Source organism: Nylanderia fulva, unplaced genomic scaffold, assembly GCF_048542155.1.
Source record: "Nylanderia fulva isolate GAGA-0341 unplaced genomic scaffold, ASM4854215v1 Scaffold11, whole genome shotgun sequence".
Lineage (NCBI taxonomy): Eukaryota > Metazoa > Arthropoda > Insecta > Hymenoptera > Formicidae > Nylanderia > Nylanderia fulva.
Genome location: NW_028189302.1, coordinates 1776509 through 1791713, shown reverse-complemented (window position 1 = coordinate 1791713; position 15205 = coordinate 1776509). Strand labels below are relative to the sequence as shown.

General features: G+C 28.1%; 1 protein-coding gene across 1 annotated transcript in view; it reads left to right on the top strand.

Moving 5' to 3' along the window:
• The window catches only part of LOC114938581 (glutamate receptor ionotropic, kainate 2), a 210933-nt gene that overhangs the window by 105853 nt on the left and 89875 nt on the right, over positions 1 to 15205 (top strand). Inside the window, exon 3 of the mRNA XM_085487905.1 lies at positions 12280 to 12441. Coding sequence (XP_085344031.1) covers positions 12280 to 12441 — 162 coding nt within the window. The remainder of the gene's footprint in view (positions 1 to 12279; positions 12442 to 15205) is intronic.

Genomic DNA, 15205 nt, shown 5'->3' with positions numbered 1-15205 from the left:
ATCGCGGAGGATTCGCGTCATCCTTTTATAAGCGTAATCGATTTTCTAATCAAAATTTCAAATTAAATTCCCTTTATTACTGTAAATCTGTTGAGATCACTTTTTGCAAATAAAGCTAAACATAGTCGAATCTCTGCAATTAATTCAATTAATCTTGCAATTATTTTTTAGAAAATTATTTTTACACATAACGTTAAATATATAAATTTATATTATTGTATAATTATATTATAAATAATAATATTAATTATATGTAATTTTATATAATTAATAATTTTGTTGTAGAAAATTATATTTATTTCCTATGTAAATAGAAAAAAATAAAAAGGCACAAAAGATTAAATATATAGAATTATCTTTATATATAATTTTGATATATAATATGTTATATATAAAAAATTATTTTTACATATAACGTTAAATATATAAATTTATATTATTGCATAATTATATTATAAATAATAATATTAATTATATGTAATTATATAATTAATAATTTTGTTATAAAAAATTATATTTATTTCCTATATAATTAGAAAAAAATAAAAAGGCACAAAAGATTAAATATATAGAATTATCTTTACATATAATTTTGATATATAATATGTTATATATAATCCTATCTTCAACATATTTATCAATTATTCTGATCCATTTGTGTCTTTATTTTTTTTTTCTCGTATTTACGGCAAAAATCGGTCGGAAAATCGCGAGTTGGCCGAGTTAACGGAAATCTTATCGCGCGGAAGCGTTAATAAACCGTCGTAAATGCGAATAATTAACCTCGTAGGCGGTTTCACCGTGGCGTAGATAATCCCTGTGCAACGGGGCGGGAATCGCGATTGCGCGTCGAGAAAACCGGTAGAAGGCTAACAAGTTTAACGCAGAGAGGAGAACTTCTTATCATTACGCCGCGCCGGTACGCTTAGCTTTCTACCTTCGCGCGTTTCCCCGGAAGTTTAGTTCCTCGCATTCGCGAGATCATCTTGAGCTACTTAGTCGCTCATTAGTCACGCGAGATCTGACAATTTTCCGGCCTCGCGTAAGTAATCGCGCGCCCTAATTAGCGATTTTCCTCGCGACGTCATCCGATACCTTCTTCTTCGACTGAGCGCAACTGTATATTAATTTTTATATATCTTTGTACAAAACTCGAATAGTCCAGTAAATTAGACTTTGACTTCATAAAAATTACGATCAAGCTGAATTTTTGTGGAGACCTTTATTTCGATGTTTTAATGAAATCCTGAAAATTCTATTGTAATTTTACCCAAGACGGTTTTTTATGGGGGGTAAATTTTAGTTTTTTGCCAAAACTATCCATTTTTCGAGAAAAATAGTTATTATCAAAATTGTAGCTCATAAAATTCTCTACAGAAAAGGTCATTATACCTTTTTTCGTGGAATTAACCGTCTCCAAGATATATAGAGCGAAAAAGAAACGCGCCCAGTATTCTACGAGCTACAGACATTGCAACTTTGCCGTTTTACTCAAAAACAATTAGTTGTACGAAAAAAAGTATAATAACCTTTTTTGTAGAAAATTTTATGAGCTACAATTTTGATAATGACTATTTTTCTCGAAAAATTGATAGTTTTCGAGACAATGGCAAGAAAAGAAAACTAAAATTTACCCTCCATAAAAAAACGCCCTGGATGAAATTAAGGGGACTTTTCAGGATTTCATTAGAACATCGAAATAAAAGTCACCACAAAAATTCAGCTTGATCGTAATTTTTGCCCTTTTCACGTCTATATAATTTCACTGGACTAGAAGGGGAAACTGTCAAAAAAGCCAGATATATGTAACATGCAGCGATTGGAATCTCTCAGATTGGATGCCGATGCAGCACTTCGATATTACATTCGAATGATTCGATCTCTTGGATTCCGATACGCGAACTTAAATCGTATTAACGGTAACCCGCGAATAGCAGATCGGATCGTTTGCGTCGCGCACAACGCGATGACGTAATAAGTTGTTAATCCGTCGGACAATAACCTGTCGATCCATTGATAAATCTGCGTACGAGCTTCGCGTCGATACGTACGAAACGACGCGGATATCTGCTCGCGTTTATACCGGAAGCGCATTATCGGTTCCGGTTGTGTCCCGTATTTCCCCTGGGCGTTACGTCGGGACCGCGATAATTCAAGTCCCGGCATACAGAAGGCTTTCTCTCTCTCTCTCACTCTCTTCTCTCCCGGAGAATTATTTTCATGGATACACCGTGGACCATTTTCGATGCTCAAGGTATTGTCTCGCTTGAACAGTCGATATTTAATCCGCCGTCGCTCTTTATTGTGCTAAACTAAATAATTGAGAACACATAAAGCTGCAATTTGTTTTACGTCACTTTCGGGAATTGCTTGTGCGCCATTATTTTAAGCAAAAAGTAAAAACGTCAAGATTTACTTATACACTCCGTAAATTACATTATATAAAAAAAAATTGTTATATTTAATATTTTATTATATTGATAGCAGGTATCTTGTATTTTATTATATATTATATATTATATATATTATACATTATACATTATTATATATATATTATATATGATATATTATGTATTATTTTATTATATATTATAATATTATATTATATATTTTGTATAAAAATGAAGTATAAAATATACAACGATTATTAATCTTTTTTCTAGATATATTATATATGATATATTATGTATTATTTTATTATATAATATAATATTATATTATATATTTTGTATAAAAGTGAAATATAAAATATACAACAATTATTAATATTTTTTCTAGATATGTAATTCCTCTGTTTTGCTTTACCCGATAACCTTGCTTACGCGTAGATAGAAAAGATAATGATATTTTGATTTTTCGATACACGTAGTGGCTATCAGATTAACGTCTTGTTTGATCAGCAGCTTATTATGTCAAAAGAGGACTCTAACGATAAATCCGCGCGTTTCAAAATCAAAATCGCTCAAAGTCATTTGCGATTATGTGTTCGGCCGAGAGCATATGGCTGCCGGAACTTACGCGAAGAAGAAATCTTCCCTGAGTTTCATCTCCGGCAGCGGAACATTGATAAATGCATCTCGTACCCGGTCCGAGCAGTGAAGGATCACCAAAGACGTTTTATGTTCTTTCAACTTACAAGATTACGAATTAATAACCGTGCAATCTTCTCGTACCCTTTTTTAATTTTTAAAATAAAAAATATATTATATATTTTTTTTTTTACAAAAACATTTGAGAAGATAAAAATAAAATTAAGATAAAAAAATCTGTAAAGATTAAATCCAATTTCAATTTTAAAAAATTATTTATATATGTTAAAAATATTTTGCTTCTTTGGTAAAAATCGTTTTTGCTCCGTATTTAGGAAAAGAGAGAATTTTAAAATACATCTTTCGTGCTTTATTGTTGACTGTTCCGTCATTCTTACATAATCTAATATTGACTCAACTTATTCAGACCGAGCGTGTTATCAGCTTAACGAAGAAGCATGGTCTTCGTTAAGGCTATATTATGTTAGAAGTGGTACTATTATCCCCGTTAATGGAAAAATAAATAGAGCCGGCGAGAGAAAATATCAATAAATTTGTCAACAATATTATAGGTAGCTCTTAGCTTCTTTGTTAGAGATAATTACCTAATATACGCTTGAATTTAATTTTCTTAACGTATACCATATTTTCTTATTTTTCCAGTCTGACAGAAATACTTAACACCTCCACCATTTTAATAAAAACGAATACAGTCTATCTCAAGAATAAAAAAGCTGTAAAAAATTTATTTCCTCTGCGTTCAAATTTCAATGTCTCTATTGGAGAAATTCCGAAGATGCAGGTTCTCTAAGACTTACTTTTAAAGATGAATCCATAGGTATTATTCGTTACAAACGCCTTCGAGATTTCTTGCTAGCTCGAGGGAGACTGTGAATGAAGGAAGATTTGAGTTAAAGAACCTTCGCGTGCTTATGCGAGTGAGACTTCAAGGATGAATAGCTTCGATGAAAAGTTGAAAACGAAGTTAGTTTAAATAGCATTTAAAATACATGAATGTTTTATTACGTTTTATTATCAATCGCATTAATAAAGAAGAATTGTGACATACATTTTGAGACTTATTATCTCAAAGGTTTTATTTGTAAAATAGTATTATACTTAAAAAAAATAAGTAAAAATTGGAGTATTTATAGAAAAAATTGAATATTTATATTTAATAGAAATTGTAAATTATAAAGTTAAAATCGATTGTCTTACCAATGTTTTAATTATTTATTATTTATAATAATTATACACAGAGAGAATTTTCTTTTAGAATTTTCTCTTAGAATTATTATTTAATAATTATACGCAGAGAGAATTTTTTCTTAGAATTTATCCTGAAAATTATGGTCATCATGGACAATATAGTATTGGAAGAATTTTATAAGAATTTCTCTGATTAATATTTAACACAATAGAAATAGTAATATCTACCACAATAAAATATAAAATATGTTCAATGAATTTTACTATATACATAGTAAAATTTACTATATATACATACTAAAATTTACTATGTACATATTAATATTTTCTATTGTGATAAATATTAATCAGAGAAATTCTTATAAAATTCTTCCATATTATCCATGATTACCACACTGAAAAACAAATTTGTTAAATTAACAAATATTTATTTCAATACTGTCAAATGAATCATTTATTTGAAACAAATAAATATTTATTTATTTTGAAAAGAATTTTCTTATATCAAATAAATATTATTAGTTCAAATAAATAATTTATTTGACAGTATTGAAATAAATACTTATAAGAATTAACTAAATTTTTTTTTCAGGGTAAATTCCAAGAGAAAATTCTCTCCGTGTACATTTTTAAACTCTACAGCTTATTCTTAAAATAAAAATATCAATTAATTCTTTGATCAAATTTCTTTCTGGAAATTTGATATTATGCACTTATTTTAAAAATAAGTGTACATTTTTAAACTCTACAGATTATTCTTAAAAAATATCAATTAATTCTTTGATTTAATTTTTTTCTGGAAATTTGATATTATGCACTTATGTTAAAAATAAGTGTACATTTTTAAACTCTACAGATTATTCTTAAAATAAAAAATATCAATTAATTCTTTGATCAAATTTTTTTTCTGGAAATTTGATATTACGCACTTATTTAAAAAATCGTCAAGATAATCCAAAAGGACGCGCACGTAATCAAACACGTGTTCATTGTTACTTGGGAAATCGACGCTGTCTGTTTTAATACCCCAGCTCGACACGCGTTCCGCCCACGAACGGAATGCAAGCTAAGAGAGATGTTGAGCAAACAAATTTAATCAAGTGCCCGACTCTGTTACCAAGAGACGCGTATCACCCTCACCAACTCAGAACCGAGCCGCCGCTACCGGAAGCGGGTGAAAGGACGAAGTCAGCCCCTCTGTGGGTGCCGATTTGCCTGATCAACGTGGGTGCAGACAGTTGTCCGAAGTTTACAAAGTTCGCCGCGCCGGATCAATGAGCAGCGATAGCGAAAGATAATGGCGAAACTGCCGACGAGTGAATCTGCAACGTCAACTTCCACAAGAAGCTTCATTGGAAAAGCGAGAATCTTATCAACGTATAATAATTGAGTGGGAAGGTGAATGGCTCCTTGAGGAGACGGGTGTAAAAAGGATGCTCTCTCTCTCTTCTCCAACTTCTTCAGATTAAAATTTATTTAACTTGTTGACTGCAATAATTGAGATAAATGATTTTCGCGCGCTATTTTAAGAAACACGAGAAGCTTTTCATCAAACAATTAAAAAGTATCCATTTTATTGTGAAATTTTTAATTATATTGATAAGAAAATATATTATATTGATAAAATATATTATATTATATTGATACAATATATCATATTTAAAAAATATATAGTATAAATAATATTATATTTATATATGTGTATTTAAATATATTATATTATATATTACTATTTTTTTTAAGTAAATGTATCCAAAACTTTTAAATCAGAAATATATTTTTTATTTCATGAAATAAAATATTATTTTGTTTCACAAATTTAATATTATTTATATATTATACATTAAACGTCATAACATTGAATATTTCATATTAAATAAAATAAAGTTTCTTTTTATTATAAAAATAATAGCAAAAAATTGTTTTTCGATATCAGCATGTAAAAGCAATTAAAATTATTATTGAAAAGTGTTGACGTGCACGAGAAATAGAATAAACGAGAACTATACTTAAAAACTATCGAAAAAAATTACATGACTGAAACAAACAATTTTATATAAAAATAGACTGCGCGTACACGATAGAGAGAGAGAGAGAAAGTGAAAATTAAATACAGATAATATCTGCATTTAATTATCTGTCAGATATTGTTACACTTATAAACTTTGACATGAGAAATCAATCGCTCGTAGTAGGGTTCATTAGTTACATATTACAAAGTTGTTGCTAATTTTGATGCGGACATCATTAGTATGAAATTATCTTACGTTAATCTTGGCTCGATGTTCATAGAAATTTGCAGAATGTTCGCGACAACTTGCACGACTAATTACATATGCATCAGCTGCAGCCCTGCCCAAGTTCATCGAGCGGGTCTTACCACGTCCACAACAATTCACACGGTTATGTTAGCTCCTTCTACCTTGTTCGCGCGTGGAATGCAAACTTTGCGAGTTTCAGTGTGTCTTTTCTACTTTTTTCGTTTGTACTTTACTAAGAAAAATGATGCAAAAAATCTCTTAAGCAAAATATAAACAAGTTGTATTACTTTACTTTGAAAGGAATGCTCACAATGAAGAGAAAGAAGGGAAAATTCTATTAATTATTCATTTATAAATATACAAATGTAACCAGCTTGTCGAAACTTTCGTTAATTATGAATAAAATGTCTTTTGCAATTAATACTTAACGAAATTTATATTTGTATATTTTATTTATAAAGCTAATAATTAATCAATAATTATGTCAAATTTATTTTGTTATTTTATCTCGCTCTCAATTACTACATTATTGAAGCGTAGAATATGCATATAAGTGAGAAATTTCTGTTATCATTTTTTATTCAATTATCTGGATCATTTTATCTACATTCAATCTACGAGTGACATATGTTTTGATCACAGTATTAACGCATGTAATGAATACACAATGCCATGAATTTAATAAAGAGTTTGTTAAAATCTTAACCGAGAGAAAGGCATTTGTTCAACGTATATAATTTAACTGTGTATTGAACAAAATAATTATTAATGACAACGTATGATCACACGCAAAGTCTCTCCCATATTCGATATTAACTGTCAAAAATAATCAACGTACTGAGATAATATCGTTCAAAACTGGAATGTTAATGAATATTATGCACGGTATTGAAAATAATACTGCGCTTTCCGCGCTCTCGTTTTGGTTTTTCCAGTAATTTATTCAACATCCCGCGCTCTCTCGTGAAATATTACAGGAAAATTTATTAGCAAATAGATGCATATATGTATCTATTCAAAGTACTACAGTTATACGCAAAACTGGGAAAATCCGATAGAATATATATTATATTCAAAAACAATAATATCGATACGCAGCAATACAAAATTGTGTTTGCTCTTTATAACATACTATTAATATTTTTTTGTGTATGTATGTTATATTCTATAATATAAAATCTATCACATAATAAATTTTTTATATATTATTTTATTTATAAGATTGGCATTTACCTCAAAAAATTAGTTTCCATATCAGATGAATAATAGATTTTTTTTCTTATAAAGCTAAAATACCACGAACTAGAATGGTGATTTATAGTTCTCTAAAAACTCTTCGATTTAAAACATATTATTACAATTCTTTGAATATTTTCGATTTTAATTATTTTGCTTCCTGATTATTTCGGGAAAGCATAAAGCTTATTCAATGTATATCTAGTCTCTGAAGACTCGTCATTCTCTCAATGAGCATCGGAATAAAAACGAATGGTATATTTAAGTTTTTCTCTGACTTTTCTCAAGTCAAAAGCGCATTTCATTTCAATAAAAGTTGGCGCTTATTTGTCTCCGAGGAGAGGCTTCACTGTGAGATCCCGTTGCCAGTAATTTGAAAAGTACGCAAATATAGATATATCATTACAAAACACACACGATATTATAAATGATAAAAAAAATGAAGAAAGAAATCAAATCAAATATAAAAAAATTTAAAAATAAATTTTAACCTCATTTATATCTTATTTAATTGCATTTGTACTTTCTACAATAACATTTCTCTCTTATGGAATATTCCGAGCTATAATTATTATTTGCAAAATTGCCGATGGCGGCGAGAAATATTATTTAATTCACTCAATAATATTACGTTAAATATTGCATGTGCTTGACGCTTGATCATTATTGTTTCGAAAATTATATTATTTATTACAATATTTAAACTTGATCGAATATACGAAAAAGTCGACATGTAATTTTAATGAACTTTGCAGATATGCACGCAAATTAATAAGAATAACATATTATACCCTATAATTTTTAATTTATTTTTTAATAAATTAAAGCCAATTCAAAATTATAAAAGTGACATTTGAAACATTTGAAAAATAAATATATGTTATACTACGTTCGATTAAATAAAAAGTGTCTTTACGTCAAACTCTATTAATCTGTGTACTTTAATAACTTTTTACCGATTTGTGGAAATCTTAACATAAATACGATATTTGCAACCACTCCTGCTTCATTTATATGATTAATGCAAATTTTAGCCGTGATTAGCAAACGAGAGAAAAAATTCTACTCATACATACAAGAAGAGACAATGTCTTAGAGAGTCATTTGTGTTCATCGTCCCTAACGATAATAATGCACTATCATCAAAATACCCTAGTCTATCCCTGTATTTCTCACTGCACTCGGGAGAACAATGCAACTCTGTGTAGAGCATGCACAATTGCTGCAATGCGGTTTGAACTCAGATATGGTCACGTTAATGTCCATCGCATAGCTACGTGCTAAGTACAATACGAGCTTCTGTCAAATATTATTAAAGCAATATCAGCGACTGTCTAATTAAACGCTTAATATATACAAACAGAGAGAGAGAGAGAGAGAGAGAGAGAGAGTAGAAAAGTTATTAAACAACGACTATATGTAATTTATAATTGAAATTTATCTTCAAAATACAAAATTTTGTCAATAATATACTATTTGTATTATATTATATACTATTTATAGTATATTATATACTATAAATAGTATATATAATATATAATAATAATATATTATAAATAGTATATAATATACTATAAAAATAGTATATTGTATTATAAATAATATATTACTATAAATAGTATATTATTATAAATAGTATACTATTTATAGTATATTATAGAATATTTGTAAATAATTTTGTAAATAATAAAATAATATATAAAAAATTGACCAAACAATTGTTTTCAAAGTTTCACATGCTAAAAAATGTTTATTATGTGATAGGTTTTATATTATAAAATATAACATACATACACAAAAAAATATTAATAGTGTATTATAAAGAGCAATAGTGTACATTATAAAGAGCATTTTGTAAATAATATTGTAAATTTTAATAGAAATAAGATTGAAGTGGAAAAGTTCAATCAAAGTATAAAAATTTATATAAACAACTTTTCTAGTATAATAAGAGAACTGGCATTCAAAATAATCCCTTTGCGTATACCTGGAGCAGAATAAGTTTGCGAAATATGTTTAAATATTTCCATAAAAAAATTTCTGTTAATAATTATCTTGTCAAATAATTTCTGTCATAATAACACTTTAAAAAAACATAACTGACTTTATGTAATTATTACTGACTTAATTCTTTCGGATGAGTGACGGAGATTGATTCGCCGACCATAAGAGTTTTATCTTAGAAAATTCTGAACGTGACGAAGATAAATTTGCATGTCTATAAATGAATCATAATTGAATGCAACGTTCTTATATTATCAAATAATATTCTAACTGCATAATAATTTAGATATTCTAGGTGACAAGTTTTTTATGAATTAATTATTGGATTTAGATTTTACAAATTATTTTGTGACTGATTTTTAAGTTTTAGACTCTTTATTTTTATTTTTTAAATATTAATTTATAAAAATAAATAACATATTTCGCCAGGTATACGCAAATATATTTATTGCAATCTACCATATTCTTATATAAGCGATGGATGGTACTTTCAAATATACATAGATACACAAGTACAGAGTATATTAGAAATATTTCCAACTCAAGTTAATTAGATGTCTGGTCTTCTTTATAATAAAAAAAAAAAGAAGAAATCTCTTTTTATGAAAGAAGAAATAATCACTCGTATAAAAACTCAAACGCTGTAGCAGTCACGTGCTGCAAGATAAAGCCGGGAAATTGAAGTTACCTAGCGAAGAGCGCTTCGAGGGATTATAACAGTTAGATTACTTCCAGATAGATTAGTCGCAATGAAGTTGATATAGAAAAATGTATCATCTTTTTTTTTTTTTTTTAAAGCGTTTCATTGGATCAATTCGAACGCGAGAAAGGCAAAGCTGGAAGAGCTTGAAAGTATGAAGTTGATTACCGCAATCACGAAAATGACCGCGATGTAAAAAAAAGAAAGAAAGAAATAAAATAATGAACCGACGTAAACGCGTTTACCTTAAGCGATTTTCAAGCGGCAAAGTACCGCTTTGCTTAAATCGTCTTTGAACGAACCGAGATTTCGCGTAGCAAAATTTCTTAATGAACGATAATATAATGAAAAGCGATACAAAGTGACAAAGCCGTTAATTACGGTACCGTTTTATTCTTAGATATCTCGTATAAAAGTATTAGAGAGTTTTCAGCAGCAGAGCGGAATATTTACCGTACTTTACAAATGCATCAGAGCGAGTACATTTAATCGTTATATTCGAAACACAGAACAAAGCAGGAGTTATAAATATTTTTTGTACTTTATATTTTATCTGATTGATGTTTCTCTTTAATCTTGTTCTAAAGTCGAGAGAGAAAATGCGATATTTATACAAAGTAAATTTCATTTTACAAATTAATTAACAAAATAATTTCATTAATTATTTTATTATTCCTCAAAAGAGGTAGAAAGAGAGATCAATTTAATTATCAATTATCTCAATCAATTTTCATCGAATACATAAATAATAATTTGATATATTTATTTTCTAAACAATTTGTAAAAGTGTAATGTAAAGTAATTGTATATGAATTGCGCGATAAAAAGAAATGTAATTCTTAATATCGATTTTGAACGCAAATTCAACGGTTTAATTTACGAGAAGTAGTTTTCTCCCAAGTACTTTCTGACACCGTGAGCGCGGTTTTGGCCGCGGTAATTATTCGAATTTAATTAAAACTCGCGTTCGAAGTGAGCTGCGTCCGTGGTGAAGTCATTAATTAAATTTAGAGGAGAATCGCGCGGGTACCTTACGGGTTGTATATGTATATGTAGAATATGTATGACAGATAGGGAACGAGGATCGTTATTGCAAGTTCGCGAACTCGGTTATAACTTTCAATGAATTCAGTTTCTTTTAGCGGAGTTTTCTCTTTTTCGGATTCGCTCGCCGACACTTATTCTGCTTCTGGCGTGGACGCGTTTTCTTTTCCTCTCCCTCGGCAAAACTTCAATATATATAATGTAATTGTAAAATAAAATTCCGTACTTACTCTATCACCGGGCAAAATGAACATGCAATTAGCGAACATGCTGAAATTTGCTATTCGCCTATTAAGAGTCGCGAGATAAAATGCCTCTTTGTAAGAAAATTACATTCGCGAACAGAATTCGCTTTGATCCATTTTGATTCCCTTCGGTGCAATTTTCTTTTTTCACCGTAATGGATTTTAATTGAATGAAATTAATAAATTATACGCGCGGTTAATTAAATGCAAAATTTGTATTTACTTTTGATCAAAAAGCGCAACATTTCGAAGCTTTATTGGTGTTTCTCTTGTTACCGCAAATTGTATTTTTATTATTTTCCACTTATATATACATATATATTTTTATTTATTTAATCATATTTTTATATCAATAATTTTTTATAATGAAATGTATATATTATATATCGTTACTGTATACTTAAAAATAATATTTTAGCGTACGCAGTTCAATTATTTAAATAGCATAGTATATATTAATAATTCATAGCTACTGTAACATTATAGAGTCCCGAATATGAGATGAAAGACTTTAGTGCGTTTAAAGAAGGCATTTATTCAAATTGTTGCAGGAGCGATCTTTACCGAGGATCAAAAGGATAGCCCATCGGAGTTAGCCTTCAAATACGCCATTTACAAGATCAACAAGGATAAGACTCTCCTGGCAAACACGACATTGGTTTACGATATACAATATGTGCCTAAAGACGACTCGTTCCGCACGTCCAAGAAAGGTAAGAAAATAAATTGCATAAGAATAAAAATAGAGGAAATGAGAAATATACACTGAAAAAAATTATTAAATTGATAAATATTTGTCACATCAAATCAATATTATTAATTTCAAAAAAAATTATTATGCGTAATTTTGTACTTGTCTCTCAAATATATTGAATATAATAAATGTTACGTACATTTTTAAGAAATTTTTGTATCTGAATTTTTATAAAATATAACATTATAAAATACGATAAATAAGAAAATTGATTTATATATCTATTATATAATAAATGGTTTATTAGACAGTATTGAATAAATATTTGTTTAAATTCTATAAATTTTTTTCAATGTAAAAATGATGATAAGAGAGAATATTATCTTGAATAGCTTATTAAATTTGCACGGACACAAGTCACCTATTATATCTCCTAACGTGAGTTTATGTCAATAGAACTCGAGTGCAATCCTCTACACGAGAACGTATCGATAGCCATTAACGTATCGATGATAAGGCATGACTTCATCGTCTAATAGGAACTGATAGAATAGGCGACGAGACCGACGCTATCTGTAATATGCTTCCTCGCAATATATCGCTTAACTGCTTAGCTGCTATATTACAACGTTACAATGTAAATTGCAAGTTAATGAAAAATATTTAAAATTGCGTCGAAATCGTTAAAAAAGAATGACAATTATGTACAGGAGAAAATTAATTTGTTAGAGAGCTTATTTGTTGTTTGTAAACTCGCGTTTTACAAGATACGGTGACATGATATATTATAGAAGCCAGTGACAGTAATTGATAACGCAACTTAATAGAGCTGATAATTGCAGTGTCATTTATTTTCCAAGCATGTAACAGCTGCGTTATATTGCGGAGTCTCTTTTTATCGCTTTATTTTTGTGAATAACGTAATTAAAGATAAAGCGCGATGAACCTTTTCAATAAGAATACGTAATAAAGGAAGAGAAACTGTCGGTAATTTTTCAATATGCAAGATCGACATTGATTAACTTTTGTGCAGAAACATAATTGTTGCGTAATTCCATTACTTTGGTAATTAAACATATACATGTGTAATACTCATATCCAATATTGTCTGGTGTTTATGTGACAGATCGTATCTATCAACTTTAAAATTTTGCATCCAACTTTAATATTAGACGTATTTTTCAATTTCGCACATTTTTCAATGCACCGTCTCATGTTTAAATTGAAAGTATAATTGGCCTCGAGATATTAGAATAATTTTTTAAAAATTTACACATAGTTATGTGTGTGTGTGTGTGTGATGCATAATATTTATCCATAAAATAGAAATATATATTTAAATTAAAAAACACATATTAAAAATAATGAATAATATATCGAAAAATAATTATGCATAATTTTGTATTTGTCTTTCAAATATATTTAACATAAATAAATTATATATATACATTACTTATTTAATTCGAGAACCGATAAAATATTTTTAATATAAATGTTACATAAATTTTTAAGAAATTTTTTATCTGAATTTTTTTAGAATATAAAATAAAAATACAATAAATAAGAAAATAAATTTTTATATATAATAAATAATACAAACAGATATAAACTTTAAACATAATATTAAAAAGAGTATTTTATATATATCTATATAAAAATATTAATTAATATATATTATAAATTCATAAATTATATATTATATTATAATTTTATATTAAAATAATATATTATAATATATATTATAATTATTTTATTAAAAAATGTATTTGCAAATAATAAAATCTAAAATATGTTGCGTACATTATATTACATAATTACGCAAAATAAAAGATTATTGTGGAGATGTCGAGCAAGTAACAAATAAAGTAAATAAAACATTATACGTTATTTGTTATTTTGTTTTTAATTATTTTTTTTTCTTTTTTTATATATTTATGCTTAATTGCTCTTGTAGCACAAACATGAGAGCACGGTTAATCATTATGTATCGCGCTAATTGAAAAACTATAACAGCCGGGTGGCACTGTTTATTCTCACACACACGCTCTCAACGTTGTTTGCACACGATATAAAACTTTTTTTACGTGCTAAATTTATACTAAAAGTTTTGGCTCGTATGAATTTAGCAAATTAATAAAAGAAAGGCCAATTAAAACGAGCTACCTTAATAAGTCAGGATGTCAAACAAAAATTATTAAGAATAGAATTAAATTTTACAATTAATGCATAATAAATCAAATAAACAATAAACATTTGAAAACGAAAGATTAAAAAAAGATTAAAACATCTATGCCTAAAATTATATATGTTAACTCGCATATTGACAATTAGTCTATGTTGTCTAAAATGTTTCGCAATGTGTTACAAATATAATTAATTATTAGGACCATGTTCCAAGAAAAGAAAAAATTGTCGTTAGTAAGCAAAAAGTGAGGCAGCCCGATTTCTTTAGAAGTCAATCTTTTAAAATGTTATGTTTCTTAATATGTGTCAAATTTTTCTTCAAATTTATTGTTACATTTAAACAGTTTTTAGTCTAAAACTGATTGAAAATTAATTGCAATAACAACTTGTTTGACGTGTTTTTATTTGTAATAATAAGTTTTCTTTGACATCCTGAATTAAAGTAGCTCATTTTAGTTGATTTTTTTTTATCAATTTGTTTTTTACGTGCGTTGCGATAGAGAATAACGCGGAAACTGCGATTGCAACTCAGCTTCCGAAAGTCACGCGATCAAATTCACACACCACTCGTCGTCAACAATGACACCGCAATGACACCG